Here is a 14,270-nt window from a genome sequence, read left to right on the forward strand (position 1 = left end):
TTTAAAAAAATCATGAATTTTTTTAATCTTTGTACTTTGAGGTTGTAAGTGTTATAACTTATGATGTTTGAGGTTTGGGGTTTAGGGGTTGGGTTTGGGGTTTCGATTTTAGGGTATAAAGAGCAGTCGTCCCTAATTGGTCGTAATAGACTTGGTCCCACATTAGTCGTAATTTAACTACTCTTTTACGACCATTAGTCCCGGTTTGGTCATAAACATAAAAAAAAATTGGATCCTAATTGGTCGTAATTGGTGTTGGTCTCTTATTGGTCGTAACTTTACAACCCAATTACGACCAATAGTCTCCCATTGGTCGTAACTGTACAACCCAATTAAGACCAATAGTCTCTCATTGGTCGTAAATTTACAACCTATTTACGACCAACACTAAAATTTTATAAATACACGACCTTGCCGAATCCATTTCGTTGATCATTCTCTTCTCTTTAACAACTTCTTTGCTTCTCTCTAGGGACGTTTTTTATAAGTTTTTAGTTTTAGGTGGTTAGTTAGGTGATTAGATTAAGTTTGGAATTAGTTTAGGATGGAATTAGTGAAGTGTGGAAGTAGATTAGGATGAAAATAGAAATAGGTGTAGATTATTTTTATTTAATAAATTTTAATTAATTGTTTATAATCATTCGTGTTTAAAAAAAAATCAGATTGACCTTATACTAGAGTCTAACCAAAACGTAAACCCATCTCTTTCCTCTATGTGACACACTCTATGACTTTAACTCCAACCCTACTTCCGAAGAGCAGGCAGATTTATAGCGACGTAGGGATCAGCGTGGCTCCGAGATCTTCAATGAAATCAACCTCAATGCTTAGTTTTTTTTTTGTATTTTAAATATTTTAATATTATGGATATTATTATTATTATGTTTATGAATATTATTATCATGTTTATGGATGCTTATATATTTCTTTTTTGAATTTATCAAATTTTAAAAATTAATTTAAATTTAAATATTTAATTTTAATTAAAATATAAAATTCGTAAATAAATAAATCAGACGTAAGTTGGTCTCAAAATTACGACCAAAGAACTTCGGCCTTCGATGTAAATTAGTAGTTAACTGACGACTACTCTACTTCTACAGTCGATGTTCATCAGTCGTAAATTTACGACCACATTACAACTACACTTTACTTCATCTTTACGACTACATGTATTACTACTAATGTACAACTAAGGCATTTACGACTAACTTACGACCAAGTGAGTTATGTCTGAGTTACGACTAAATCATGTAGTCGTAACATTACGACCAACTTGCCTCTAAGGCTCTAATAATGATTTACGACCAGCTGATAACGACTAATCTGATTTGGAAGTTAGTTGGTCGTAATGCCCCTTTTACGACTACATTACTACCAATTTTGTAGTCGCTAATCACCTGTTTTCTTATAGTGTTAGTCGTCTCAGTTCTGACCTGAGAGGCTTTTTGAGACCTGTCGTGGAGCGCAACGAGGACGTTGCGTTCTTTGAGAGGGGATGAATTGTAACATCTCGAGTTGTGATATGTGAAAAAATTTAAGAGAACTGATTTGACTATCTATGTCACCAAAGTTGACTTACATTTTCCGTCACGCATCCGTTTAGAACTCCAGAGCTTAGCGTGCTTGAGCTAGAGTAGTGGAATGATAGGTAACCTATCGGGAAGTGATTCGCGATATCGTGTAAATGAGGCCAAAGCACGGGGAAAGGTCGGGTGGTGATTGCAGGGTCAGTAAACAATGATTCAGAGCCTTGGAAAATTAACGACCGAACCTCCGGATGGGATGGGGCCTACGGACTGAGAGAACGGCGCGAGTGGCCCATTAACCGTGGACGGGTCAGAGCGTTACAAATATATTTAAAATAAAAACATTAGTGTTATTATTCGAAAATAATGTTTTTATATCAATAAATTTGAAAATTAATAAAGGAAAATTCTAATTTGTATAAAAAATTTTATTTAAATTTTTTATCTTTAAGCTAATATTACGTTTAATAACAAGTATATATAAAAAGATACCTGCATATGCAGACAAAACATTAAATATATAGCAAGGCTAACTATTATTACTATTTTATGATTTATTTATTATTCTCTTTTTATTATCTTTTCTTATTTATTCAATTTTATTATTATAATATTTACCATAGTGTTATTATAGTGTTATCAACTGTAATTCATTTCTGTAAAATCTCTATTTTTCTTGTTGTCTTTCATCATACTGCTATATCTATATACCAACTAGAACTTTTATATATTATATCACTATTTATTAAAAAGATTTTTAGAATTAATTATTTATTAAACTATGAACCTGATCCTATATTCCTATGTTATTTGTCCACAAATTTTCTGGTCTCTTTTTTTTTGTCAACTATTTTCTGGTCTCTCATTTCAATTTTTTTAAAGATGTTTGCATAAGAAAAAGAAAAGAAAAAGAAAGGATAAAATTTTAAGAAAAAATATGATATAGGCTGCGATAGAGTGGGAGATACCATAGTGTTATTATAGTATTATCAACTGTAATTCATTTCTGTAAAATCTCTATTTTTCTTGTTGTCTTTCATCATACTATTATATCTATATACCATCTAGAACTTTTATATATTATATCACTATTTATTAAAAAGATTTTTTAGAATTAATTATTTATTAAACTATGAACCTGATCCTATATTCCTATGTTATTTGTCCACAAATTTTCTGGTCTCTTTTCTTTTTGTCAACTATTTTCTGGTCTCTCAATTCAATTTTTTAAAAGATGTTTGCATAAGAAAAAGAAAAGGAAAAAGAAAGGATAAAATTTTAAGAAAAAATATGATATAGGCTGCGATAGAGTGGGAGATACGGCTCAATTATTGACATTTTTAGCTTAAACGTCGATTTAAGAAAAAACAAAAAAAAAGAAAATTACATCGATCGTTAAATCATAAGGTCGGCTTCTGTTACGGCCGTTAGAAATTGTGCCTTCTGGACGAGTTATAAAGAAACGGCGTTAAAAGAGGTTGCTGTGGGGCACACACGAGTCATGTTTATCATCAACTCGGAAGCAACGAAAATACTTTTCCTTACCTAAAAACGCTAGCCTAAACCTAAGGGCAAGGGGAGGTTGCATGTAAACAACGCTCAACACACGTCTTATACGTGTCGAAGTGTGATTGGTTAATGCTTCACCGCCTTATGTATCGACGTGACCTGACCTAGTCTTCTTTCTCGTCCTCTTTCTCTATAAATTAAATCCGCAGACCTCTTCTTCCTTCACAATCCAAAATCAAATCTTCTCAATTTCTCTCTTAATCGCGACTTACGATCAAAGGTTAGTTTCTGGGTTCCTTCTTCGATTCGTTCGATCGCAATTGATTATCTCTTCTTTGAATTTAATTCGGTTCATTCGTTCAATTTCGCGGATAGATCTTGATTTTTTGATTATTAGGGTTCGTCTTCTCTTCCGGATCTGCGATTAATATTGAAGCGATTAGTTACTTCCTTTGAATTTGAATTATTCTTAAATTTTGAATATTAGGGTTTGTCTTATTCGCGCCTCGATGATCTGTTGATTATATAACTTAATCGTTTCATCTTTTTGTGACTATCAGGATGCAGATCTTCGTTAAGACTCTCACGGGAAAGACCATCACCCTCGAGGTGGAAAGCTCCGACACCATCGACAACGTCAAAGCCAAGATTCAGGACAAGGAAGGTATCCCTCCCGATCAGCAGAGGCTCATCTTCGCCGGGAAACAGCTCGAAGACGGCAGGACATTGGCCGACTACAACATCCAGAAGGAGTCTACGCTTCATCTCGTTCTCAGGCTTCGTGGTGGTATGCAGATCTTTGTCAAGACCTTGACAGGAAAGACCATTACTTTGGAGGTTGAGAGCTCCGACACCATTGACAACGTCAAAGCCAAGATTCAAGACAAGGAGGGTATCCCTCCGGACCAGCAGAGGCTCATCTTCGCTGGGAAACAGCTCGAGGATGGTCGCACCTTAGCCGACTACAACATCCAGAAGGAGTCTACGCTTCACTTGGTGTTGCGTCTGCGTGGTGGTATGCAGATCTTTGTCAAGACACTTACCGGCAAGACCATCACGTTGGAGGTGGAGAGCTCTGACACCATTGACAATGTCAAGGCCAAGATCCAGGATAAGGAAGGTATCCCTCCGGACCAGCAGAGATTGATATTCGCTGGCAAGCAGCTTGAGGATGGTCGCACCTTAGCCGACTACAATATCCAGAAGGAGTCGACCCTTCACTTGGTGTTGCGTCTTCGTGGTGGTTTCTAAAACTCTTGTCTTGTGTCCGATCGAAAGTCACATGTCTCTGTTTACCTTTCTCGTTTCCTTTTAAGACTTATGGTTTGTGTTTGGGGCCTTGCAAAGCCCCTGGATGAATAATTGATGAACTATGTTTGCGTCCTTACTTCTCTTTCAGTTCCAAGACATGGAATTGCATTTATATATGCGTTGTTTCTGTGTTAAATGTTTTGCATTTTGGCTTTTGTTAGTTAGAAGTTAGAACCAATCTCTGTCCGGTGACAAAAGTGGTTTCATAGACCACGCTCTACGTTCCATTATATACTCTCTTTGGTTATGGGGTTGTTGTAGGCTGGCTGGTAGCTTGAAGGTGTTTGAGACATCTGAAATGTTCAGGGTTTTCACATTGTTTGGGCTTATGTGGTATCTTCTCTTCAGTGTTCATACTAAGAAGTCAGTTCCGCTTTTTTGCTCAGGAAAATTTAGGTAGTAAGTGGTTGCTCATATTGTGGAGCTTAGGCCTTAGGAAATAGAAATCTCACAGTCCCTGCAGGTACATGAGATGCGTCAAACTCAAAAGGAGTTCGTTTATCAGAAATTTTGTGGAAGTTTGTTTGTCATCACTTGAGAGGTTTGGCTTCTTCCGTTTCAGACACAACTAGGTACTTTCTAAGTAAAGAGCTCATCGCATCCTCTGCCTGTCAAAATAACCCCAACGAACATTATCATTTAGAAAAATCAATATGATTAAGATAATGAAACTGACTACGAGATACGTTATTGTCAAAACAGATGCCTTGCAGTTGCTTATGTCTTTGATCTTTTTATCATCAATGTTTCTGATGTGTACAATGGGAAACGATTGTGATGAGTAATGATCGGATTCGTATCAACAACTTTTTGTGTGTAAAACGTGAAGTGTAGACAGTACCAATAGAGCTAGGGACGACATACTTTGTAGTAACTAACTCCTGCCAAATATATTTCCATTGACAGACTTATATTATATTATATCATCCATTTCATTTCTTTATTTATAATAAGTACATGGTTCATATGATTATAGGGAAGATCACACTCATGAACAAGAAGCTTCAACAGCTAAGCTCTTGACGAGGTCACGACAAGGGTCTCCGAAGACTCTAGTAGAGACTTCGACTTTGCAACTCCTCGATCCAACACATGCCTGGCCACATTACAAATATATATAAATATATGAGTGAAAGTCAAGGAGGAAAAAAAAAGAAGAGAAAATACTATATTTAAGACCTTGCGGACGACGGAGAGAGAACGAGGGCTATTGCAACGGCCATGGCTGAAGCTACCACAGGTACCTTTGGGCGTACCAAAGCTTGCAAATTCTATAGAAGTGATCACATGAGTGGAGACAGGGCATTTTAGCAAAAGAACCGGACTTGTTTTGTTTAAGATCTTTGAGTCAGAAGTCCACAACTCCACCGGAGCTGGATGAGACTGTGACACCGTCAAACACAGACTGCTTCCTGTTTGTTTTGTAGCGAATGATATCTTTGTCGGATCTCCTCCCATTTCTTCCAACAGAACAAGAGTGTTCCCGCTTGGTTTTATCCACGAGCGAGGCACGTGATACCTGCAAACCAACAAAAGATGATTAGAATTTCGGTTTTAAATCCATAACTTCGATCCGAAAACCGAACCAAATTTTTATCTAGCTATAATCTCTAATTTTCAAAGTTATTTCGATTATGGGAAAATTCGTTTTTTATAATTTACTTTTAAAAAAATTAAACCAACCCGGTTAATCAATAATTCGAATCGATCTTACAAAAAAATAACTAAAATTATCCAAAATTCCAAATTATCAGAATTTAACTGGAAAACCTAAAAAAAAAAAAAAAAAACTGGAAAACCTAAAACTTCGGTTTAGTATGGCAACTACACTGAAAAACCGAGATAGCTGAAACCAAACCGTAATTTATCTCGGTTCAATTTTAATAGCATTTTCAATAACCGAATTAACCAAAAAAAAACGAACTAACCAACCCGACTAAACAGAACTAACGGAATCTGCAAGCCTAGTATAATACTTACAATGTCTGTGAAGGGTTTCCACAGTTCTTGAGGCATTTGTTGGCACTGTATGATCCTCTGTAGTTACATGAATCTGTGCAACCATCATTTCTTGCAATACTGGTTGGCCAGTACCGACCTATACTCTGTCCGTTCACCCACGCAATGCCTTTTCCTGTACCTGTGAAGTCTATAGCTACTGGATCACTCCCAGAAGGAGCATCAAATGTTGTCTGAGAAACATAACAAGTGATTGTTAGACAGTAACAAGAAAATATGTTTTGTGAAATATATATATATAATGTTTTTGTTGGTGTATCAATTATCATGGATCACCTTGTACCAAATCAGTGGCTGCATAGTGGGCAAAGGAGACTTTGAAACCCACTCAGAAGAGTCTCCGCTTCCTAAATCTGTGTCTTCTCCTTTGAGTCCAACCTACTAATCAACAACCGTTAAGCCGGAGGCAGCACAAGACATTCTTGTGGTTGATTCAAATTAATGTAATATACCTGATAAGTCCACTGCTGTGAAGACAAATCTATTGAGCTACCACTCTTTGCACTTTTAAGTGACACAGGACCAGTTATTCCTGCTCCAACTAAGTCAAAGAAAGCTCCATAGTTCTGAGGAATAACTTAAGCTAAACTGGTTGAGTTAATTAGGTCTAATAAACATTTTTGTGCACTAATGTTTTGGTGATTAGAACCTACCGCAAGCCCTACGGTCACACTAAGAAGATCAATTGTGTTCTTCCCGGTAACAAGATTGATTGGGATGTCCAAAGAAATCTTCTGTTTGCCATTTCCACTTCCTACAACCAAAATTCAAAGGTATTGTCAAGAAACTCAGTTGCAAAATTTATTGCAACTATTTGTGAAAAACTTAAAAGAGTAACATATATACATACCGGTAAGTTTTCCATTTATAAAAGCATACACCACTTGGCCTATGGATTGGATGTGAAGAACTGCTTTAGATCCTTCGTCAAGGAAAGTCTCATCTCCTTTTATGTCCACCCTGTTTTAGATTGAAAGACATGGTAAAACTTAATCAAGAATATTTTGTAACAAGAGATTTACTGAAAAAATTGGCTCAGGCCTACTCTTACCTTAGGGAGTACCACAAGTAGTCACTTTTATCAGCTGTTGTGTTAATCTGCTCTAACAATCCAGGTTTCAAGAATGCATCGGCTTTTGAGATTCCAATAGGTTCTTTGATGTAGCTCCACTGTGAGCCTAACTCCTCCGACGAATCAGCATTAGGCTTTATTGCTTGACGAGCAAACGTGGTAGACTCAGTTGCAGCATTTATCTAAACATTTCAAGACTGGTATCAGTTGTTGCCATCTGGTAATATAATAAGTGGTGATGATGTCAACAATATGAGCATACTTTTGCTGTGTTGAAAGCTACGTTTTTGCAATCCGGCAAGATGCTTATGGACCATGCAGGCAAGTGATATGAGTTACCACTGAAAGTCACATTTGCATCAGATTCCGTGCCAATGTTTGCAAGAAAAGCAGCGCATGATCCAGATGATGTTTTATACACAGATGCCTGTGTTATATATGTACACACGTGAACAACAAAAATAAATGTTTTAAAACAAAAGAGGGGAGTGACATTTATTGGTATTATTACCACCAAATTTGAACCTAAAGAAGTAACTGTTGGATCTGTGGCTAACAAGGCGTCTTCACAAAGCTTGATAGCCTTGTGTAGATCTCGTAAGTGTCCCCATTTAGGTTGTCTAACAAGTCCTGCCAAATAAAACAAATCAACATGTATATAATCTATCATACTCATCTATTGGAGCATCATAGTCATATATATATATATATATATTGTGGTAAGAATCCTGTACCATACTCATCTATTGGAGCATCATAGTCATAGCTAGTAGAAATTAGAGGTCCTCCACTTGTTCTTTCAAAGTTTGTTCCACCATGATACTGAAACAAGACAAGGCTCTTTCAGATTAATAACATCGACAAAATTTGAAACTTAATAGAGGAAAACAATCTGGCTTCACTTCCTGTGTGTTTTATTACCATGTAGTAGTTCTGGAAAGTTCCACTTCGTTGGTAAAATATTGCAACTGCAAATGCAAGATCTTCGACTGGTCTATAAGGTGTAGGATCTCCAAAACCAAGGAACCTGGTCGTTCGGACATACAAGAAAGTGAGTTGGAGAAGAACATAATGGTAAAGTAAGAGAACAGAGATATTCACCATCCACTCCAGTTCTCGGTCCACATCTTTGGTTTATTGTTTGAGTTAGGAGTAAACTGGTCGCAGTAGAAACCATTGCATGTGTTGATCTACCAAGAAAACAAAAGAAATAATATCTCTCAATCAAACTTCATCACTATACATTGAAATCAAGACTCTTAAGCAATGGAATATTCAGAAACTGACAATGGGATCAGGAGCATCTCCCTGTTGGCACATGTTCCAGGGTACTCCAGTATCTAGTGAAAGAGCCATAGAAGCAGACCACTTCATATAACTTTTACCAGCTGCACCATAAGATGAATCAACATTTCCATACTCATTCTCAATCTGACATCCAAATCATGAAAGTGAGAAAATGTTACAATGAGTAATCAGAATTTTTTTTTCAACATGATAAAAAAAAAATACCTGGGAGAGAATGATTGGACCTCCTTGTGATGCGTATAGCTTTTCTTGCTTCATCAGATCAACAATCTTGGCAGTGAATCGCTGCATTTCTGCCTGCAACACACAAGTGTATAAATTTATTTATGTCATTAACTACTAGAAGTTTATACATTTGCTGACATAATAAATAACCACATGAAAAAGAAAGGAACACATCAGTGAGTCACCTAACCATATATACCTTAAATGGCTCGTTATCAGTTCGAAACTTAATCCCAGGAATGAAATGTAGCCATACTGGGAAACCTCTGTTCCACAAAATCCAACCATTTTTAGAATTAATATAAAGAAACAGAATTTTACCCCAAAACACACACACACACACACAATTATTGTTACCCGTAATCCCATTCTGCGCAAGCGTACGGACCAATTCGAAGATGAACATAGAGACCAGCTTTGGACACAAGCTTCACAAATTTGACTAAATCGTATCTTCCTTCAAAATTATACTGCAAAGAAAAAAGAAAGAAGAAACAGAGATATTATTATTATGATGTTTTTCTGGGCCATCAGTAATAATAAATTAAACAAAAACTAGAATCAAGCACAAAACCCCAAAATGGAAAGGACCTTGTTTTTCTCAGGCTCGTGACCGTTCCAGAAAACGTAAGTCTCTATAACGTCCAAGCCACCGTCCTTGGATTTTTGTATAAGGTCTGGCCACATCTACAACAAAGCCACCGTTCTTTTGTTATCCACCCTGTCACATATACATAACCGTATGTATAGAGTAGACTTACCTCTGGAGTACTTCTTGGATAGTGAATGGAACCAGAGATCAGAATCTTCCGCTTCCCGTCGATCACAAGAGCACGGTGGTCATATGTTACATTGGCCGCAGTAGCCGCCACCACTATCTGAAGAAGAAGAAAAGAAACAATCTCTATTTTCCTTCCTCTTACCATTTTTCTTTTGCTTTTTTTTTTGCTTCAGCTTCTGCGTCACCTCTTTCTTCCGATGATAATAATCATCTATACAGATTTATACATATTTATATATTCAGAAAACGGTTAGAAGATAGATAGACATTGGGTTGCTTTCTGGATAATATGTAATTGTTACCGCATTGTTTGCTTCTTCCCAGGGTTAAAATGGCGTTACGCAGATGATTGATAATCTAATGCGTATACGTTTTATCAGATCTTCTTCCCTGATTTTCTATAAGAATAGTGGCGGGAGGAAGATTAAAAAAGATTAGTGTTTAATTAATGGTTTAATCAAAGATCATTTGCGGAGTGATGAAGACGCGCGTATAGTAACCGAGACAAGAAGCAAGTCAGAACTATTATAAAGGCCATGTCCCGAGAGAAAGATGAGGTTGGGTGATTATCTAGTGCTTCTCAGAGTTATATGTTACAGTGGACCCGTGATTTATTTTTTAGTTTTGTTTGACAAAGAGACAGTACCTGTGGTGGTTTTAGTGGTCGAGAAAGCTACCGGATATTGATGAGACGAAGAAAATGGCAACTGTGACTTACGAGACTGCCGTTTTGGTTTTTTACTAAGCTGTTCTTCAAAGTTATTTGAAATTTGATTCTTAAAACCATAGTTCTTATAAAATAAACATTTACAATATATACCATTGATTTTTTTCGAACAAAATAAGTAATAAACAGATTTTATAAAATAACAAAATGTTTATTATATCATGCAATACTATATATTATTTAAGTAGTGATTTTTGCTTCTGAATTTTCATGTTAAAAGTTAGAATGTTTAAAATCATAGCTACATTTAATAAACAATTATGTTGATTTTTATTATAAAATATTTGAAGTTACTTTTTGATAATAACTCTCACTTTAATTTCAGAATGATTAAAATTTCTAAAATCTTTGTTATTTTATTAAATAATTAAATTTATTTTTATATTTTTTAATTATTAAACTTTGTCAAATATTTTTCATCAAAAACTGCTCTTAGTAAATACATATTTTATGTCTAGCTTATCAAATTTCAAATTTCATAATAATTTAATTATTATGAAATCAATACATCTAATTAATTATAATTTTGTATTTCTATAAATAATTAGTTATATAAATTTATGTAAGTAACAAAAATTAAGTTCTATATAACTGAAAAAGAATATTTAGTTATCTTGATATTTTATCATTATTCAAAATAGTATGGATTGTGTTGTTATCCAAAAACTATTTTTAAATCATAAATTTACAAATTTAAGATCATAAATTTACAAATTTAAGAAATTAAGATCAAATTTATCTGGTTAAAAGAAAGAAAAAAAAATTTCGGATTTCTACAAAATAATATGTTGTAAAAATATTTATAGGTTATGAAAAAAAACTTTCATGTATAAATAATTTGAAATTTAATTTATTATAAAACTTTTATATGCATAAAATAACTTGTTTTAATGGTTTTTGAGCAAAGAATACATATACAACCATATAATTGCAAATGATTAGGTGCGTGCATGCGAATATATTACATCTTTTATACAATAAAACAGAAGTCAATTGACAATCCTGTGTTTGACACCTGTCTTTTTATATTTTTTCCTTTTTGAAAATATTGTTCACTTTAAAAATATTGGTTTCCCGAAATGTGCTTTTTAATTAAAGAAATATGTAACTGCATACAGCTGTACAAGATATAATGTGTTTAATACACGTGACGATTCACCTTTTCAATTTTGAAATAAGAATACAACCGTTTTCACAATAACTATTTCCTAATTAATTTTATTTACTTTTTTCCTCAGCACAATATCTTCCACTTTCTTCTCCACGATCCGTAAATCTTGTCATCAACTCTACAATTTGATATCTTCAACTACCTTTCTTATATAAAAGATATGGAAAAAATCGCAGTAAAAGAAATCCAGTTTAGTTTTACCACATGTTATTAAATCTGCAACTCTAGAATTTCTTTCCCTTTTTTCTCTATATCAAGTTGCGGATTTTAATCTGATTTTTTCCCAGGTATTGCTCTAGCTATGAGCAAGATGAAGCTTGCTTTCACTCCTATTGCTCAGTTACAGGCAGTTACTGAAAACGAAATCTGGAAAATTAAGGTTCGAGTTACCCGTATGTGGAGATTTCAGAAAAGCGATAAAACCGGAGATGTTGGTGGAGTCGATTTAATACTTGTGGATGATAAGGTACATATAAAAATTCTGAGTTGTTTATGTTTATATAATCACCTTCGACTTATTTTACTCATATATATGTTTTTACAGGACGAACATAATGCGACTCAAAGGAAAAGAAAAGGTCACTGAGAGAAGAATCAAAGTAAGACAAGGTATTTAGAGTTATGTTTGTTTTCTATATTGCAGTTTCGTTTCCTCCAAGCAACCCAACTAATCTAACATCTGGTCTGATCATGTCCTCATGGCAGAAGATATTCAGTTAAGGAGTCAACGTATGCGCATTTTGAGAGATAGGAGGAAGAACTCAAAACCAAGAGGATCATGTAGTATAATTCATTTACATTTTTTTTATCTTCACAGCTTCCACAATTTCAGAATGAGGTATATCTCTAATTCAGATTTTGGTTCGGCTTTTTTGGTTTCGGTATTTTGATTTATAAAAGATATTTACCGTATTAAAATCATATATATTTCGGTTTGGTTTATATGCAGTTGGTTTTTTGTTTAATACCAAAAAACTATAAATATATTTCTTTATATACATTTTGTAAATTTACTTTATTTAATTAGATATCGGCTTTGATAACACATGAAAATAATTAGTAAACATATTAATTAATAATTATATTTTATAGAATAGAAATAAGAACATAGTACTTCAAATAAAACATATTTGTCAGAAAATGATTTTCGTTTAACTTGATAAAAATGAAAATAACTTTTAACTTAAAACAAAATATTAAATTACTAAAATAAACATTTTAAGTATGAAGATCATATCAATAAAATAAAAAATTTATATGTTATTAGTTATAATATACTATAATTTACATGTAATAATATTATATTTAAACTAATCAGTTTATTCGATTTAATCCATTTATATACTAAATCATATCCATATATAAATTAACTTTACTATACAGTTTTTAAATACTTTTTAATTATATAATTTATTTTTTATAATATTAAAAATCATTTACTAATTGTATGTGAATTTTTTTTAATAGTAAAGGCAATGTCCGTGCATAGCACGGGCCAAAATCCTAGTAGTATATAAAATACGAACATTCAATCAACAAATATATAAGCAAATAATTTTGTAATATTTCAGGTTTAATAAAGCAATAGATTTACCAACCATTATCTCTTTTTTTGATCAAAAGATTCATCATATTTAAATCTTAGTCTATAAAAAAAATTATTTAAACTAAATCAAAACTAAATTATCTATTTTACTGTTATTTGAATAGTGGTTTATTTGGCTTAACTGTCATGTTCTCTATGATTTTAGGTCATTTTTTATTTTTCATTTTTGATTTTTCATTTATTTATCATGTTTTTAGTTTATAATATTTTAGTTAAATAGACATATTTTTGGTTATTGTAAATTTTATTAATAGGTGTCACTGTATATTCTGATGAAGAAAAAATTTATATAAAATGTAATTAAACTAATGTTTGTACTATTACTTGAATAGTGATTTGGCTTCTACATAATTTTAAATCATTTTTTATTTGTCATATAATTTTTTTATTTATCATGTTTTTAGTTTATAATTTTTGGTTAAATAGACATTTTTATTATTGTAGATTTTATTAATAGGTGTCACTATAAATTCTGATAAAAAAAATTTATATAAAATACAATTAAACTAGTGTGCATATGAATCGCTGAAAAATAGAAAAAACATTTTGTCTTCTATACTACTATTTGATAAAGAGAAGTTTGATTTCATAGGTTTTATAATTGGTAATTATAATTTTAATTTGTAAATTTATTTTTATGTCTTTTAAAGCATTAATAAAACATTATTAAGTTATTATGATGATGACGATATTTTAATCATGATGGTATAGTGATATAATAAATAAAAAATTATAAATATCAAGCCATTATCACTTTTGTTGTAATAAAATTAATAAAATTATATCTTTTAATTATTTAATATTTGAATATAATTAAATAATTTATATTAAAATAAAAATTATGTTAGAATTTTTTTTATTAAATATATATATATATATATATATATATATATATATATATATATATTAATCCGCACAAGGTGCGGACCGTCATCTAGTTGAATAATGTATTATAATGAATAATTATTAATAAATAAATTTAAGAAGAATTATGTTTAACATATAAAATTTT

The 14,270-nt window shown here is 32.7% G+C and overlaps 2 protein-coding genes across 2 annotated transcripts; one reads left to right on the top strand and one right to left on the bottom strand.

Moving 5' to 3' along the window:
* Positions 1 to 3,102: 3,102 nt before the first annotated feature.
* On the top strand, positions 3,103 to 4,485 carry LOC130510208 (polyubiquitin 11). The gene is made up of 2 exons (XM_057006631.1): positions 3,103 to 3,318; positions 3,599 to 4,485. The coding sequence occupies exon 2, from the start codon at positions 3,600 to 3,602 to the stop codon at positions 4,287 to 4,289; it is 690 nt and encodes a 229-aa protein (XP_056862611.1). The 5' UTR covers positions 3,103 to 3,318; position 3,599; the 3' UTR covers positions 4,290 to 4,485.
* A 728-nt stretch (positions 4,486 to 5,213) lies between these two features.
* On the bottom strand, positions 5,214 to 10,260 carry LOC108847043 (beta-galactosidase 8). Its single transcript, XM_018620211.2, has 20 exons — positions 10,057 to 10,260; positions 9,735 to 9,965; positions 9,565 to 9,660; positions 9,331 to 9,443; positions 9,173 to 9,239; positions 8,953 to 9,045; positions 8,728 to 8,871; positions 8,542 to 8,630; positions 8,362 to 8,467; positions 8,175 to 8,262; positions 7,952 to 8,070; positions 7,703 to 7,867; positions 7,420 to 7,622; positions 7,219 to 7,328; positions 7,022 to 7,122; positions 6,821 to 6,934; positions 6,645 to 6,746; positions 6,330 to 6,541; positions 5,529 to 5,868; positions 5,214 to 5,445 (listed from the first exon to the last, which is right to left on the bottom strand). The coding sequence occupies exons 2-20, from the start codon at positions 9,897 to 9,899 to the stop codon at positions 5,338 to 5,340; spliced, it is 2,535 nt and encodes an 844-aa protein (XP_018475713.2). The 5' UTR covers positions 9,900 to 9,965; positions 10,057 to 10,260; the 3' UTR covers positions 5,214 to 5,337.
* Between the last annotated feature and the right edge of the window lie 4,010 nt (positions 10,261 to 14,270).

This window comes from Raphanus sativus, chromosome 3 (genome assembly GCF_000801105.2).
Source record: "Raphanus sativus cultivar WK10039 chromosome 3, ASM80110v3, whole genome shotgun sequence".
NCBI classification, from domain to species: domain Eukaryota; kingdom Viridiplantae; phylum Streptophyta; class Magnoliopsida; order Brassicales; family Brassicaceae; genus Raphanus; species Raphanus sativus.